Below are 17,745 nucleotides of genomic sequence, written 5' to 3' on the forward strand. Positions count from 1 at the left end.
GATGGCAGGTCAGGTCCAAGTGGAATCCATGAAATTCAGTGAGCTGAAGCTGCAGGATATAGGACTAGGCACATGCCTGCCAGCAACACAGCTCAGGAAAGGGCTGGAGGCCAAGGCTGGAGCAGAAAGAGCTACCCCTGCAGCTATGCTGGCAAGTGTGCATCAGCGTGTCTTGTAAGGCTCCAGGTTAACTCCAGCACAACTGAGAGAGGAGAATGTAACACAGAACAAGAACAGGAATTGGCCCCAACCACCCTGAACCTTCTAAATGGAACTTAAAACTGAGGCCAAGCATGTCTCGAGGGTATTTGCCTGGCCACAGATAGTTTTCACCATCTCTTCTGGTCCTTCAGTCATCCATTGCCACACCCATGATGAAAAAGCTGCACAAAGATTTAGGAAAACTTTTAAGGGTGGGAATGGAGTAGAAATACAGGAGCAGGCTAGAAAGAACAGATTTAGGCTTGCCAGTTTTTCAGATTTAATAGAAACGTAGGAAACAGGGGCTCTGAAACCATCCACTCTCACTCCATAACAAACAAAAATTAGTGTTCCAACTTCTTGATTAAAGACAGTGACAGACTTTGATTTTTGTTTTACTTCAAATAAAAGCTTTATAAGTATATTGAGACATGAGTTTTGGTCCTAAGCAACAGAAAGAATGGTCTCTCTGTTGTGAAGTACTAATGTGGAAATGCCTGAAACTATCTTAAGTAGAAATTGCAGAATTCAGACTACAAATTATATTTCATACCACACTACAATTTGTATTTTATAGGTAACACTGAATTTCACTGGATCTATTTTCACACTTAAAATTCAATTTTGTAGACTATGTGTGTTATAACAAAGAGAACCATCAACTAATAAAGATGCGCCAAGAGAGGCAGAACAAAAAATATATTCATTTCTCCAGGCCAGTCTGGAAAAAAAATCACAATACTGTCATGTGTGCACTCACTGCATTAGGAAAACATAAAGTTACCACTAAATTAGGCAAAATAAAATGTCTTTATTGCCTGGTCCAGATTAAGACCTTTTCTAAGTGTGCTGTCATTTAGAATGAAATATTAAATATAGATAAAATCATTTAAGTATCTACAAACCAGAAATTCCTAAAGTAAAATTATGTCTTCAAGCATTGCAGGCAACAAACATACATAGATTTCAGCACTAACCTTTTTGGCTGAGGTAGTCTGATATCCTTGGTGTTATTCAAGTGTCATTTCCTCTTGCTCACACACCTGTATACTTTTGTGACACCCAATGTGACTACACAATGCCATTGGACAAGCACAGTAATGCTCAATCATTTAAAATCCATAACATTTGTATTCCTAACACTGCCGGGTTTTTGAAACATGCAGTTGGTTGGACTGTGCAATTCTCTCTATAGTAGCTAAGACAAGCTTTTTACTTACGAATTACTGGTGACCATTTTAAATACATAAAACTATGGCTGTGTGTGTCTTATCTGGACAAATCCAGCTTCTGTAGGTTGAATCAGCCATTCCACACAGTGTAAAATAAAACATTTTATTTAATTTTCCTAGTAAGCAGTAATTTTCCTAGTAAGTTACTGCTATTAAACTTTGCATTTTCCCAAGGCACAGTACACAAAAGAACTCCTGCAATGGCAGATCAGTCAGTTTACTACATGAAAATTTTAATTGAATGACACAGTGGGACATGTTTCGATTCTTCTGTGTGTCAAGTGACACAAGGCATTACAAGGAGCAAAACAAGAACATTCAGATATCCCTAGTTCTTCATTAGTCACAATGAATACTAGTCCCTTACAGAAATGAAAGACACAATATTGCTAAATATAACATAGGAATAGTATTTTATTCTGTTAACTTGCGTATGTATTGGTACAGCTGTTCTGAGAAAGCTTCTGAAGAAAATTTTTCCATAACTCTCACTCTCCCAGCTGCTCCCATTGTGTCCTTTAAGAGAGGATCTCTCACAATTTTTTCCATAGCATCAGCAAATTTCGTTGGTAGAGGCTCACACAAAAATCCTGTAACATTATGTGAGATTGATTCTAAAGGACCACCTGAATTAACTGCTATAACTGGACATCTCATATACATTGCCTCCAAAGGGACAATGCCAAAATGTTCGTTGCTTGGTGTATAAAGCACACACACTGAATTACTAAAAAGAGAGATTTTCTGTTCATCTGAGAATGATCTCAGAAAAGTCACATGGTCATTAACATCCAGTTTGGCTACGAGTCTCCTCAGCTCTTCATAGTGCTCCACATTTTCTAGAACTCGTTTATCATAACCACCTGCCATAACCAGGTGAACTTCATCCCACTCATGAGAATCAAGTCTCCCTCGAAGTTCGTGCAAAGCTTCGAGAGCCAATGCCAGATTCTTTTTTCTCTCATACCTATTAATGGAAAGGAACAAGAACTTTTTCTTTTTTGGTATCAGATCAGCTATGTCTGCAGGAACAATTTCTTCAAAGCTACTGATGTTGAGTGATGGGTAGAGGACATCTGGGTTTATGTGTGATAGGGACTTAAATGTGTCTTTGAACACGCTGGCAGTGAACTTGCTGTTCACAACAATACAGTCTGCCATGCCAGTCGTGTACTCTTCCAGCCAGTCGAGTGGCAGTCTGTAGAGGCGCTTCAGGAAAGATTCTCTCTTGGTCAGAAGCTGATCAGGAAAGTGACAGTAAAACAAAACCTTCTTACGGGTTCTGGCCAGTCTAAGTACAGGAATGCAGGCAGACACCTAGTGCAACCAGAGACAGGACAAGAGGAGAGGTTACTTGTTTGTGTCAGTGCCACCAGTGTGTACATGTGATTTCAAAGCCACGCTCTGAGACACTGCTTTGCAAGCCAAGTGCCTTCTCCTTCTTCCCCACACAAGCACATCAAGTGGTACTCCCTCATCCAGGACCTCCTGTGGCCCTAGCTCCTCAACAAGATCCCATCAAGCCCCAGGACTTCCCCAAGCACCTCCTTCTCCCACTACACAGGGTGCTGGGAGCAGAGCACAAGCAGCAGTGGCATCCTCTCCCTCCAGCTACCTCAGAATGTAAGAGGTAAATTGAAAAATGTGGAATAGGTCAAGATTATCTAAAGTCACGATGTTCTTTGATGTAAGATCTTCGTATACTTTCAAGCCTAATCACCAAGAAAGAAGACCTCATCAGTGGAACTGTCAGCAGCTAGCATCCCTTAGTCAACGACATCCTGGAACTAACAAGCTTTACAGATGTAGTAAATCAAGATGTTGATTTAGGTCTGTGTATTCATTCCTAACTTCACGAAATACTCAAGGTCCAAGTATCCTAGAGCTGAACTATGTTCATTATAACACTAAAAAACAGACCCCTGCTCAAGTGAAGACCATTTCCCTGAGCAAATGTAGAAGTTAGCTGAGAATATGTAACTTGTATGGAATCACAGAATCAATTAGGTTGGAAAAGAGATCACCAAGTCCCAGCGATGACCCAACACCACTGTGTCAACTAGACCATGGCATAAAGGGCCACAACCAGGCTTTCCTTAAATATATCCACGACCAGTGGCTCCATCACCTCCTTGGGCAGTCCGTTTCAATGTATAATCACCCTCTCTAAAGAAATTCTTTGTAATGTTCAAGCTAAGTCTCCCCTGGTGCAGCTTAAGACTATGTTCTTTCATCCTGTCACTAGCTGTTGGGGAGACCAACCCCCACCTGCTAGAACATCCTTTTAGGCAGGTGGTAAGGTCACCCTGAACCTCCTTTTCTCCCAGCTAAACATCCCAGCTCCCTCAGCCACTTGTCATAAGACCCGAGTTCCAGACCCTTCCCCACCTTCACTGTCCTTCTCTGGAAACTATTAACCATTAACTATTAACTATTTTGAGGGGCTGAATTTGAAATGTTACCAACTTTGAATTTCTGTGTATAAAAGATGGCACAGAAAGTCTAATGGGGTGTCCTTAATTTGTGCAACACCGTGGAGCAGCCAGGCATGCACAACTCTGAAATGAACAATCGATGTCTCTCTCTTGAGTGTGTCATTATTGGCTTGTTGCACACCTGATAATGAATCCAATTTTGTGGGGATTTGATACTCCAGGGTTCTGGAGCATGTCTCTTATGAGAAACCGCAGGAACTGGGCCAGTTTAAGCTAGAGAAGACTAGCAGGGGATCGTACTAACTCATATAAATATCTCAAAAGTGGATCTCGACTCAAGAGAATGCTGCCAGACTCTTTAGCGGTCCCCAGTGTCAGGATGAAGAGCAGTGGCTAGAAACTAAAACATGAGAACTTCTACATACACGTGAAGAACTTTTTTACACTGAGGGTGGCAGAACACTGAAACAGCCTGCCCAGGGAGGTTGTGTAGTCTCTGCAGACATTCCAAACGTGCTCCTGCACCACCTGCTGTAGGTAACGCTGCTTTTGCAGGGGGTTTGGAGTAGATGATCACCAGACGCCCCTTCCAACCCTACTAATTCTGTGATGAGCAGCCCACCAGCATCCCCGCCTCCAGTCGGGCCGGCGGCAGCGGACTCCCTTTCGCTTTCCCATGGCCATGCCCGCACCTGGTCGCACACGAAGGCGTCGAAGGTCTCCCCGCTGAGCAGCAGCACGTAGAGCGCCACGAAGGCCATGCGGAGGGCGGCGCACAGGGCGTGCCCGCGGCCGCACAGGCTGCGCGGCAGCCAGCCGCCCGCCCGCCGCACCGCCAGCCCGCGCGTCTCCGCGAAGCACCGCGCGGGCTCGTAGTGCGCCGTCCAGATCTGCACCCGGCAGCCCCGCGCCCGCAGCGCCAGCGCCGCGTCCACCACCAGCCGCTCCGCGCCGCCCAGGCCCAGGTCCGGGTGCAGGAACAGCACGGACGGGCCCGCTCCTCCCGCCTCCTCCGCCTCCTCCATGGCCGCGGGGCGGCATGCGCAGCCCGGCTGCCCCGCTGCGACACGTCAGCCTCGCTTCCCTTCCTGCCGGGCCTTCCCGCCCGCCCCGCCCGCCGGGCGGCCCCGCTGCTGCCCGGCGCGCCGCTCGCCGCCCGCCCGCGCCGGCCCGGCCGCCGCGCAAGGAGCGGGCGCGACCGAGGCGTCGCGGCGGGCAGCGGTCTCGGGCCGCGGCCGCCGGGCGAGGGGCACGGGGCTCAGGGGCTGCCGGCGCTCAGGCGTTATCCGGGGAAGCCGCGCGGCCCCGGGATGCGCGGCGCGGGGCGGAGCCTGAGGCGGGCAGGGACGTGGCCGGAGCGGCGGTAGCGGAGCGTGTGTGAGACCGCGCCGAGCCCGAGCCAGCGCCGCCGCCATGGTGAGAGGCTGCCCCAGGCGGGGGGCGGCTGAGGCGCCCCGTCCCCACCGGCAGTGCTCGCCGCCTCTCACCCCCTCCCGCTTCTCTCCTCTCTCCGCAGCCCGGGCCCAACCCCAGCGCCACCAGCGTCGGCTCCTCGGGCCGCTCCCCCAGCAAGGCTGTGGCTCCCCGCGCCGCCGGATCCACCGTCCGGCAGAGGTGGGTGCCGCCGCCGCTCCCCGGCGGGACAGCGCTTGCTCTGCTAGCCCGGCTGCGGGCTGGTGCCCTCCGCTGACGTGGCAGCACAGCTGAGGCCAGTCCGGAGAAGGGCAGCGCTGCTGGGGAAGGGTCTGCAGCACCAGTGCGGTGAGGAGGGGCTGAGGGAGCTGGGGGTGTTTAGCCTGCAGAAAAGGAGGCTCAGGGGTGACCTTGTCATTCTCTGCAACCACCTGAAAGGAGCGTGTAGCCGGGTGAGGGGCTGTGTCTTCTGCCTGGCAACTAGTGGCAGGATAGGAAAACACACGTCTTAAGCTGTGCCAGCTGACGTTTAGCTTGGATATCAGGAGGAAGGGGCAATTAGACATCGGAATGGGCTGCCCAGAGAGGCGTCACTGTACCTGTAGGTATTTAAGGAAAGAGTAGGTATGGCACTTAGTGCCATGGTCGTGTCGGGTCATAGGTTGGGCTTGGTGATCTTAGAGGTATTTTTCAACCTAACTGATTCTGTGAAGTGTATTATTTCTGCAGAGTCTCGTGACTGCTTAGTCCTAGAAGCTGGTGGAGTGCTAACGTGTTGTTTGGTCTTTGTTTTCTTCTGTCATCCCTTAAAGGAAAAATGCCAGCTGTGGAACAAGGAGTGCAGGCCGTGCCACGTCCACAGGGACTGGTGGGATGTGGCGGTTCTACACTGAGGACTCCCCAGGGCTCAAAGTGTAAGTTGGGTGAATGGGTGGTGGCAGGCTTCAGGGCTTTAGAGTTCCCCTGCCTACATAGTCTTGCTTTCTTGGAATTAATACTAATCTGTCAGTGTTGTGGTGTGCATGGGAAAACTTGCTGAGTTGAGGGTTGGGATGACATAGTTGATCTGTAACCCTGGAGAAGGCATTTTCAAAGATACAGTGGTTTTAAAAAGGTAGGTACAAGTTGTATTTTGTAATTGCTAAAGCTTACCCTAAGTGGTCTTTGAAGGTTGTGAGCAATCACTTTGAAGCTGAGAAAGGCCACTTGTCTCAACGAATAAAAGCATCTGTGTGCATGTTTTCATTCTCTTTCTGTACACCCCTTGAAAATACAATATAACTTGCATCTGGTGTTTTTATTAAAAAGCTGCAGATAAATTACTTTAGCTGAACTTGTCTAGCAAATAGCCTGCCAATACCTTGTGTATCTCCATTTTCATAAGGTGAATATTCCCAAGATTATGATTGAATACCTAGTACTGTCCCTTTAACTATAAAAAGAGCCTAAGTTTTTACTCTTTTGACCAGTCTGAGTCATTCAGATGACTTTCTAAACAAACTTTTCAGCCTAATACTTGTGTAGCAAAGATGGAAGGTGTATTTGAGGTGATGGAGTGTGTGGTAAGTTATACCCTGCATGGAAATTTGTGCTTATTGTAGAATTACAGTTCATGAGCTCTTGTTCTTACTAGGTTGAGAAGTCTTGAGATGCTCCAGGCTGACTATGTTGCTTGTTTTTTAAATTTCAAATGCATTAATATTTTCTTTTGGAGTTCTTCAAGAGGGCTGCTGGTAGCTGCACAGATAGAACATTTGGGGAAGGACTGGTGATAGGCTACTTAGTGGTAGTTCTGTGAGTAATCCTTCCTTTGAAGTTGTTTTACATGTTTTCATTTTCATATGTATTTGAAACTTTAGGAAACAAAATGTATCCAGCAAACCACCAAAGCAGTGCTGTTCTGCTTTGTTCACTGCATTCTGAGTCCAGAAAGGAGACAAGGCAGAGATAATGAGCAGCAATAGTGTTCTAGAGCAAATCTATGCAGATAAGCAGGGCAACTGTTTTATCTGCTGTTTGATCTACTAAAGTTCAACTTAAAAGATGAATTACAAAAGACAAGGAAAAAAAAAGAAACAGAAGGGCATTATGATTTTTTTTTAATAGACTTGTGATACAGGCTTTAATTTTGCTAAGTTTCCTTGTGAATCCTTTGATTTCACTTTTGGTGCTGAATGACACTCAGTTCTCATGTTCAGTGCCAGCAGTAAATAGATTTTCCCATCTATTTATGTTGAAATACAGTGCTTCCTGATTTTAAGGTTTTGGAGCACTGGGAGTGGTTTATTTGGAAGCTACTTTGGGTAACTGTATGGTCAGGTTTTAATGAAAGAATCAAACCTATAAAAGTGAGTTGGTTTTACAAAGAACCTCACACTAGATGTAAATTTTTCTGAGCTATGGCTTGGTAGCAACTTTCTTGCTTACAGCTTTCTTACAGCTTTCTAGGTACTTTTCTTCAATTTTGTTGTTTTTTTTTTCCTTAGAAGCAAATTATTATTATCTCTGCCCTGTTTAGTAGACTTTAAATTGAGAATGGGTTATCAAGGGTTTGTGATTGCCTCAGTGAAGTGCTCCAGGGAAGTTGTTTTTAGAAATAGTTGTGATCAATATTGCATAAAGCAATGGGAAAGCTTAGCCTTGTAGTGGTGGTGGGTGGGCTTTTTGATGTTTTTTGATATTGTTTAAAATGCAAGCTCTTAAAATTACTATAAAAATACATAGAGCCACCTGAGAACAGGTTAACTCTTACTAGCTACAATGAGGAGAATTTTACTCTAGATAAAAAAGTTTATATATTTTATATATAAAATATATTTTATATTGTGCAGAATTAGACTGATGTTTTGGGTATTTTGTATCTGTATTCGCTATCCAAAATAGTAAATATGCTGAATAGGCAAGTTGGTTCCCATCAGGAAAGATGCTTTATTTGCATTGCAAGATGCATCAAGATGTGTATGCCTTTAAAAACAGCTATTAGTGAAAGGGAGTTGTGGGGGATTTGGCTGACAGGGGATATGATATTTTTCTCTTTAAAGCTTGGAGATTACATGCTTTGAAAAGAAAATGAAACACAAACCTTTTTGTCTTTTTGGGTCACTTGGTGCCTGTCGTTCCTGTATCTTGTCTTGGCTTTCCTGTTTAAAGAGCTATAGGCAGCTATCCTGTGGGTAGAAAGTCAAATTGAGCTTGTGGTACAATATGCAGGCTTATGAAAGACATTCTGAGAATGCACAGTACCGAATTTTTAGAGGTGTCTGAATCCATTTATTTATTTGTGGTGGCCTGAGAAGATGCAAGTGTGTGGAGGAGAATTGCAGGGTTTCAACAGGTTTTCTTTGGAACTAGAGGAAATAAGAATATGTGTCAGTGTTGGAGAGTTGATTTTTCTCTAGGAGTTCAGTGTCATCTTCATGTTAAAAAAACACTGAACACACAATCAGTCCCCACTGTTCATTTCCATGTAGTTCTGTTCTGATTAGTGGGGCTCTTTGTTCCTGTGTGCCTTTGTCAGAGCAGCTTACCTGTTCCTACTGCTGAAGGCTCAAATGAATTAAATAGTAATTCAGATACAATGTAAGGACTATAAATTATGATTTATATTATGTATACTATAAACTTACATGTATACATATATATATATAAATGATAAAATATATTTATTTATAGGTATAAAATGCTAGGGTTTGAAAACTACAATCTGTTACTTAGTGAAAGATGCCCCTTGAAGGGGTTGCTTGTGTAGTCACAAAGTATGTGGACTTTGTTTATTTTGTTATTGGTTTATTTGCTAAATGCTTTATGTCTGTGTTCAGGATTCTCCATACCCAAATAAGTCTAAGTTTGATAGATAATAACCAAGGTTTAAAACTCAGTGTAAGATTACAGTTGTGATCATTTCAAGTATGTGGATCACAGTCTCATAGAAAAATATGTCAATAAACTCTTCGAATCCCTTTTCAGTCTCCTTTTTTTTTTTTTTTTTTTTTTTTTTTTTTTTTGCTTTGTATTCAGGTAGCATTTACATGCTTATAAATGCTACCCTGGAGGGTAACACAGGCTGGATAACAGATTTCCCAATAGCATGTTGAAAATCAAAAATGAGATTGTATGAAGTGAGTGGTATGAAGGAGTGTTGAGTGTGTGTATTCATGTAACTGTTGCATCTCAGAACAGCATGAAACAGCTAATTAAAGCTAGCAACATACTCCCTAAGATTAATTTGGTGTTTAAAAACAGTACTATGCAATTTCCAAACAATATATGAAAGTAAAAATAGTTTATTCATTTTAGGTAAAGATTTAATAATGTAGTTTTGCCACTTTGTGTATGTTTTTCAAGAAAGCAGAAGTCCTGTCTCTCACCTACTGCTGCCATTGTTTCCAAATGAAACAAAACCTCTAAAATAAAACAGATAATGAGAATTTTTTGCCAAAATTTTAGTAGCCGCTAGAGGACTCTGTTGTTTTTTTTATATCGGGCTGCATCTTTGCACAGTTGGCTATCTGAGTTGTAAACACAGGGGATACTTTTCCAGAGACTGTGGAAACAGTGATGAATACTAATGAACCATTAATGGCTTTTTTAACAAGGGGGGGGGGGGTTTGTTGTGCTTTTTTTATGTTATGTTTAGGGTTTTATAGAACTGTCTTTTAAAATAGTGGTGGCAGCAGCAGTTTTTGATAGAGATGACTACCTAATTTCTATGTGCCTTAAGGTGTTTCTGTGGGAAAGGAAGAAGAGTTTTCTTGTACAATTTCATATGAACTGATGAGCTCACGTGGCTGATAATGGGCAAGACAGACTTCTTTTTTATGTTAATGCATTTTCTCTTTATTTTTAGTGGACCTGTTCCAGTTTTGGTCATGAGTCTTCTTTTTATTGCTTCTGTGTTTATGCTGCACATCTGGGGTAAATACACTCGTTCCTAGACTCAACTGCCAACTTAAAGCATACATCTTGGACCAAAACTATGGTGGATCCTGGTTGTTCTTGGAGAGAGACTGGGGAAGCTTCCTATCACCTGTTGAAGTCCTGTCAACTTTGGCTATAATACCGAATTAATTTCTCAGTTCGCTACTTGGGCAGCTTTAAAGCCTGTCATGGGTCATTTTGTATTTGTATCTGTACACTTAGAATACAGGTATTGCAATAAAAGTTGTATATGGAAATAGAAACAGTCTTAACTGTATTTTTTCCTTTTCCAGTATACCACAGCTAACACATTTTACTAGTGGTTTTCTTAAATAATCGTATTTCTGAGTAAGTGCTCTTTGACAGTTCAAACCAGATTCTTCCAAACTCTATGTTGCTATATAACTTTATGCTAGAAGATCTTTTGTGACAAAATTAGGTTCACAAACATGAGAAGGTAACCAATGTCCTTGTTGAAATAAAACTGAAGTACCAGTGCTGAGATGGGCATGTTCTTCTTTTAACTCCAGAAGAATAGCTGGATTTCTTTAATTTATTTTCTAAATGCAAGTTAAACTTTACTCAATGCTCATTATACATAAAAGTTATGATATATTTTTTTTTGAGCTGCACTTGAGGAACAACATGAACTGGCACCTAACTGATTTTAAAAAGAATAATTGCATGGCTGTCAAAGGCATTTTTCACCCTCAGTCACATGGTGTGGTTCTTGGGGCCGTCCTGGGCAGGGCCAGGAGTTGGACTTCAGTGGTCCTTCTGGGTCCCTTCCAACTTGGGATATTCTGTGATTGTAGGTGACTGCAGGTCCAGACTCTTTCAAGGAAAATTAAATTGAATGGGAGGATTGGAAAAGCAATGACTGTAACAGGATATGCAAATAGACTGAGATACAGCTAAGTGTTACTTCTGATAATCACTCCAGTTTACTTCTGGATGTTCAGTATTTTCCTTTTGAAGAGTCACACAGCTCTTTCTCCTCTTTTTAAAGGTGTCTATGTATTTGTGCATTAGCATTTCTTACTGCTAATATGATCTTGAAGTTGGATAGAATTATTTTAGCCTGCTGTTCATGTTGAGTCCTGGATGAATATCAGCTTGTTATGAGAAAACAATATTCTTAGTTAGCCTTGATAGAAATTCTAACTGCATGTTCTAGAAGCAGCCTCTCTTTAGCACCTTCCCTAAAGCAGTTCTTAAATTAGTGTTACTTCTGAAAAGACCAAACTGTTCAGAACAAAAACAAGAATGAGGAATGTGGTCTCAGGGCTACAGAGGTAATTGTTTTGAGCTGTGTTAATGGATGGTACCTAATGTAAATGTAGAGGGAAAGATAGAAGACTTGGAGCAGAAACTGAAAGTTATCTTAGAAAATGTAATAGTAGGAAGATGTTTTCAGAGGTTTGGAAGTTGAAGAGCAAGGAATTTTGGAGACTCAAAGGCAGTGTTGTAGCAAAACACTAAATTGGTGGAAACTGATACAAATAAATCATGTATCAAAGAGAAAAGGATCCATAAATAATTTACCTCTATGCATATGGAAGTTAAAACACAAGGGAAAATAAAGTAAATGGTGTGGGGGGGTTAGTTCACCACTTCAAAAGGTGGAGACAAGGATCCCTCACTTAAATGCTTTGCTTAGCAAGAAAATAAATTCTGTACAGTCAGCAATTTCATTTTAACGCAAGAAAATGTAAAGAGAAGACCAAATGCAGGTCAGTTGTTCTGCTGACCATGTGAACAGACTGTGCTAAGCTAATTTGTGGTGCTCAAAGGAAAATTAATGGGATATTCTAAAATAGTGTAAGCATAAGGAATAACAGTAATATCAAAGTAAGTAACCTCTTTTTTACTATGTTTTCTAATACACTGTTTGACAGTTTTCTAATGCAGCAGGAAACAATTTTCTTTTAAACACTTCCAGTTCCTAAAAGCTGTTTTCTCATATCAAATAATTCCATTTAAAGCCTTCCATATTTTTGCTTTTTTGATGTCCTTCTGCTTCTGAAGGCCAGAATTTATGATGATCTTGGAAAAGTGATGGGGGGAAGGCTTATTGCTGTACAACCTTTTGATAAATTTTTAATACATTTAAAATACATTTTAATACATTTAGTTCAACTGAGTATAAAAATGCTGACTATTTTGACAGTGCTGTCCTTGCTTAAATATTTTAAATAATTTTTTTTTCTAGAATGGCCTGTATAATGGATTTTTGCATGCACTGTCAAAAGAGCCTAATGTCTCTCATTTTGCACAAATTACTTTGCACTTTTGCTTGGCTTTATATTTTGTGTCAGCTTACCTCTGGTGTACTTAAGTTGGACTCAGCTAGCTGAAATATCTGTAGTTTTATTTTCTTTGTATTGAATTAAAAGCCAGATTTCTCTATTGTATGCTTCCAGGTTGTAATTATTTAAATTATTACAATGAATGTGTTGGATATTCATGCTCATATTCTTAGTGTTGCATGTACACGAGTTTTAGTGGAGTCTTGCAACTGGTGCTTATCAAACTTCAGCTCCAGAGAGGAACTGATAAAGAAATGCAAGTTGCAAAGACTTACCAGGATTTTGGCTAAAAATGAAGGTGAGAATTCTGTTTGGCCTGGGTGAATAAATTATGGCCATACTGATAAACAGTAGCTAATCTGTGATACAGAAAACTAGTCTTTCAGTAATAGGTAGACTAGAAGAAGGGACAGTAATTTGAAAAGCTTTGTATCAGGTGACTTGGAATTTGTAAGACTTGGGATTTTTATGCCTGCTGGTATGTGACTGAAATACAAGCTTGACTGTGCTGACTGTTGTAAATATCTTTACTTAGGTGCTGCAGAAGGCTCTTAAGTCCTTTAAGATCTTTATTTTGCCTCCTTTACAATAAAGATTCAAGATATCTGGAAGAACTTGTATTTCCATAGAAGAGATGATAAAGTACTAGAACCTTTTATTCTTGACTTAAAGTATTTGCAACCTCAGACTCCATTATCCCTCAGCTGAAGAAGGGGTTTTATAAGGAGATGGTTCTTTTGCACAAGTTAATCTTAAGGTTTTCTTCTCCTCCCCCCACTCCCCCCCCCCCCCCAACCCCAAAAATAAATCTGAGTATGTGAGCAGGTTCAGTCTAATTTAACAGTGACTTAGAAGCTGAAAGATAGTGTTCTTGAGGATTGGATGGAATAGGTAACTGATAGAAGAGGAAGATGGTCAAAGTTCTTGTGCAAAAGCCTTGCACTTTTAGCTTATTACCTGGGAATAAAAGGGGGAGAGAGACTTCTTTAATGCATTTATGATAGGAAAATTTACCTTTGCTCTTGCACATATTTGCACACTGAAGTCGATCACCCACGGGCTATTGATCTGTGGGTATATGGGCTTCATTAGTTCTGGTGTTTCAGATTTGCCTTTTACTTTTGCCATATGCTTAGAAGCAGCTCTAATGCTCAACACACTCATACATGCACATACATACTCTCTCCGGTGGTTTTTGGTTTTGTTTTTTTTCTGGAGAAAGAGATGACTTCAGAGTCTCACTGGTTATATACTTCCTGTTTTGGTAATAAGGCTGCATTGACATCTTCATATTAGCCGTTTATATAAGCGTGTTTCATGGAAGATTTTTCTAAACTTGGCATTGGTAATAATATACTAAGAATAGTAATGATTCTCAGCTTAAGATCTCTGAGGGGTGGGCTCTGCCTTTTAGTTTTTTTTTTTTTAATTGAGGGGAAACTTGTACAACATTTGTGATTTCTGCTGTGATTTCAGAAGTTGCTGAAAGGCAGACTAAGCAAGAGCACGTGTGAAGTTACTGAGTATATCTCATCCCTGACATGTATTGCAATCTTCTCTTCTTCCTTCTGTGCTCTATTTATCTCTTTTTCTCTGGAGACCTCAGAAGATACTGAATTGTGCCATGCAGTAGGATAGTGCTCTGATGCAGAAATACGCCAGGCAGTAAACCTATTTTACATAAGTCAAAAATTCAAGTTCAGATGTATATCACCACAGATTTGATACTGCTATGCAACATGTGGCAGCAGGTTGCAAATAATTATCCTTGTTTCTTATTTTGAGTGATTTTTCCCATGGCTGCCTTTCAGAACAGTATCTGTGACTTTTTGACCAACCCAAAATTCAGAAATTCTTTGAAGTTACACTGTTCTTTCATAAAATAGAACTAAGCTAAACTTCTCATGCAGCTCTTGAAAGAGCTGCTTGTCTTAAAAGGTGAAAAAAGTGAAATTCCAACTAGTTTAGTGTGATTTTTTTTGTTCATGCATTTATCACTGAGTAAATATACTGACTTGGTTTTCTTCTAAGATACTAGAGAGATATAGAAAATATGCTTACACATTTTGCAGAGGTTAGACATTGTCTGAGTGAAACGCTTCCAAAATCAGAAATAAATTTGTGGTTACTATGCTCCAGTTTCAATGGGGCTGCATTCCCAACATTGCTTAATTATCAAACACTATTCTGTGAGAACTTCCAGTTTATTAGCTACCATCTTGGTTGTTTTTCTGGTAAGGTAATATGAACAGAACCTAAAGCAACATTGCCTTAAATTCTCAAGATTGGCTGGTAAGTAATGTTACTCTCGACTTTCACAAAAGTGCCATGCAGTTGGAGTGTGGCATTTGTTGTAATCAGTGAAGGAGAACATATGTGTTCCTCACCTCAGGGAGACATCTGTGAGAGAGGAAACATAATTGCATGATACAACTGCACAGAAATTTGTAAAGGACCAAAGTATTGTAATTCAGTGTGAATCTGAACTTGATGCAGTTGTGGGGTTTGTAGACCTCGTTTTCTAATTCTGTTTCCATGTTCCTCCTTTCCTTTCAAAAAGTAATTGAGGAATAAAACTAATTAAATGTAATATTAAATATATTTTTTAAATTAACACTCAACTTTCTTTAACCTCAAAGCAATTATTTTTTAAATTCTTAATGATTTTTTTTTTGTTTGATTGAAACTACAATGAAGTAATTGCAAATGCCAACATTTTCCATGAAACTGAAATTCACACTGAAACACAGCTCTTAGCACTAGATAGCCACAACAGTGTGAAATAGTATTGAAAATATGGGTATAGGTCATAGCAAAATGTACTTTGATAAAAACTTGTGGATGTCTTTGATCCAGCTCCCAGCTCAGAGCAGAGTAAATCATCAAGGCTTGATCAGGTTGCTGAGGGCCTTCTGCAATTGCATTTTGAGACTCTCCAAGGAAAGGGTTTCTCTGGGTACCCATCTCTGTGCTTAACCACTCTTTGGTGAAGATATTGTTTGCTATATCCAATCAGAATTCCTTTGTTAGACCTTGCAGTGATTGCCTCTTGTCCTTTTGCTGTGCATTGCTGGGAGGGTTCTAGCTCCATCTACTTTCTAACCTTAGCTGGGGACAGCAGCTTGTGTTTTGCCCTCAGCCTCTTGAGCTAAACAAACCTGGTTGTCTCTGTCCCTGTGTGCCATGTGCACCAGCCTCTAACCATCTAAATACCCCTCTCCTAGATTCTCCAGTTTGTTTGTGTTTCTTTTGCACTGGGGGCACAAAACTCAGATTTCTGAATGAGTGTGCAATATGAGAGCATCGAATGCTTTGCTTGACATGCCCGTTGTGCATCTTGTTCCATGGTTAGGCTTTGTTGCTGCAAGGGTGTGCTGCTGGTTCATGTCCAGTGTGGCCACTGGGACATTTTGTGCAGAGCTGATCTCTGGAGCGTCAGGCCATGTCTCACTGTGTGGAGTTGCTCTATCCAAGATACAGGACTTAACATTTGTGTGTTCTGAACTTCAGAAGGTTTTTTTGTCTCATTTTTCCACACTGCCAAGGTCCCTGAGACTTCAAGGCTCTTCACCACCAGCTACCACTTTGTGAAATTTGGTGTCCTCATAAACTTGCTGAAGATGCAGATAATGAGACCAATTGCCTTCCTGCCAGCAGCATGACAGTGAGTTTGCATCACTGCAGGATTACTTCAAGCTTCTGTCCCTGTTTATGGCCATCCTGAAAAAACCTGATATGTCTGGGATTGAGTGTAATCCTGGCACTGAGATACTGAATTTCACATAAGGACAAGCTCTAGCCTCATGCATGGAGGATGCAAGTGAAGACTCAGACGTGCTTGAGAGTGCCTTCCCAAAATTCACTAGGCACTGTTCCCAGGCCTTCTGCTTATTCATTTCTCACTCACCACCTGTGCATTCAGATCTATCTGCTGGCTCATAAACTGATTTATATGAAGTTCTAACTTCTCAATAGCCTACACCATTTCTGTTCTGTGTAGATCTCACACAGACTGTACTAGAAGATGCCCACAACATGTGCTAGGTGGCCAGAGCAACATATAAAAGTTAATTTCTGGTATGATTTCAGTTGAAAAGTTTGTTTTTCTGACTTTCCTCTTAGCATTCCCAGTGAATCCAGAAGAAGGAAGAAAACTTCCAAGTATATACTCACCCTGTATTCTTTCTCCCCTTGAACTGACTATTCTCTGAAAGGAAAAGGGCTCTAGGAATATAATTGTAACAATTCTTCTAGGCACTTCTTTGCCAATAAAAAAGGATCATTAAGATATTTTGCTAAAAGGAGTTAAAGCCACTGCATACCTGTGTGATTCCTGTGTGTCCAAATGATGAGGTACCTGTGTGTCCAAACCAGGATGAGAGACCTAGTTCTTTCTCCTGGAACATTTGTCTGTCCAGAGTCTCAAGGCTGGATGGTTTTCACCTCATTCTCAAGCAGGCAAGAGGCTAAAAGTGTTGAGGAAGAATTGTCTTCATATAACCCCAGGTAGATGCCAGTGCTAACCAGCCAGTTCCCGTGTAGTGACTGAAGTGTGGGTGTTTTCCAGGGTGCTTGGGTACAGATATTTGAATGTTTGCAACTGACTTTTCTTTGCTGTATAGATGTCAAAGCTTAGTGGGCAATGTCTCAAAATTCACTTTCCCTGCTCTTGCAGGCAGCACAGCATTAAAGCATTTTACAGTTTTATCAAACTCTTTAATGTAAGATATATGAACGTCCTATATCTTGTCAGAGAAGGTACACTGGGATATGTACAACAGTTAGCTCCCTCCCCGTATAAAGACACCTCTTGGCAATGAAGTTGTAGGTGTAGTGTAGTTGTATCAGATTTAGTAAAATCTAGCCGATTCACAGGCAATGTGAATATGCCTGTACTTTAGGAAGATGGTGTTGGTGGAGGTCAGTGTGTGCCTTAGCTTTACAATGCACAAGCATCAGGTAATGAAAAGACATATCTTAAAAAGCCACCTAATCACCATGTTTCATAGAAAAGTTCTGTGAGACAAATGTATTCGTGCTCCAGACCCTGTTCCTCCACCATCTACTGTAAAACTGTGGCTTTCAGATAATGCTGAAGTTGGCAACAATACTGCTACTGATAATTCATGGATCAGATTACAGGGAACTTTGTCATAAAAATTGGCATACATTCCAAACGCAGCATCCTATCTTACTCTAAGCGTCTTTGTGAAGTACCCAACTGTGAAAAACCTGCAA

At 41.4% G+C, this 17,745-nt stretch overlaps 2 protein-coding genes across 2 annotated transcripts; one reads left to right on the forward strand and one right to left on the reverse strand.

Annotated features, from left to right (window-relative positions):
• Nucleotides 1-464: 464 nt before the first annotated feature.
• On the reverse strand, nt 465-4,912 carry ALG2 (ALG2 alpha-1,3/1,6-mannosyltransferase). Its single transcript, XM_021528786.2, has 2 exons — nt 4,561-4,912; nt 465-2,750 (listed from the first exon to the last, which is right to left on the reverse strand). The coding sequence occupies exons 1-2, from the start codon at nt 4,891-4,893 to the stop codon at nt 1,848-1,850; spliced, it is 1,236 nt and encodes a 411-aa protein (XP_021384461.1). The 5' UTR covers nt 4,894-4,912; the 3' UTR covers nt 465-1,847.
• Nucleotides 4,913-5,168: 256 nt separating this feature from the next.
• SEC61B (SEC61 translocon subunit beta) lies at nt 5,169-10,461 on the forward strand. Its single transcript, XM_021528677.1, has 4 exons — nt 5,169-5,284; nt 5,385-5,482; nt 6,094-6,195; nt 10,128-10,461. The coding sequence occupies exons 1-4, from the start codon at nt 5,282-5,284 to the stop codon at nt 10,213-10,215; spliced, it is 291 nt and encodes a 96-aa protein (XP_021384352.1). The 5' UTR covers nt 5,169-5,281; the 3' UTR covers nt 10,216-10,461.
• Nucleotides 10,462-17,745: the final 7,284 nt, after the last annotated feature.

This window comes from Lonchura striata, chromosome 1, assembly GCF_046129695.1.
Source record: "Lonchura striata isolate bLonStr1 chromosome 1, bLonStr1.mat, whole genome shotgun sequence".
NCBI lineage: Eukaryota > Metazoa > Chordata > Aves > Passeriformes > Estrildidae > Lonchura > Lonchura striata.

What these genes read in the sequence shown, in the direction of transcription:
- ALG2 (XM_021528786.2), bottom strand. Translation starts at nt 4,893, where the DNA reads ATGGAGGAGGCGGAGGAGGCGGGAGGAGCGGGCCCGTCCGTGCTGTTC. An exon ending in ACGCCTTCGTGTGCGACCAG is followed by an intron (nt 2,751 to 4,560) that starts GTGCGGGCATGG and finishes TGGTTGCACTAG; the next exon opens with GTGTCTGCCTGCATTCCTGT.
- SEC61B (XM_021528677.1), top strand. An exon ending in GGATCCACCGTCCGGCAGAG is followed by an intron (nt 5,483 to 6,093) that starts GTGGGTGCCGCC and finishes CATCCCTTAAAG; the next exon opens with GAAAAATGCCAGCTGTGGAA. An exon ending in GACTCCCCAGGGCTCAAAGT is followed by an intron (nt 6,196 to 10,127) that starts GTAAGTTGGGTG and finishes CTTTATTTTTAG; the next exon opens with TGGACCTGTTCCAGTTTTGG.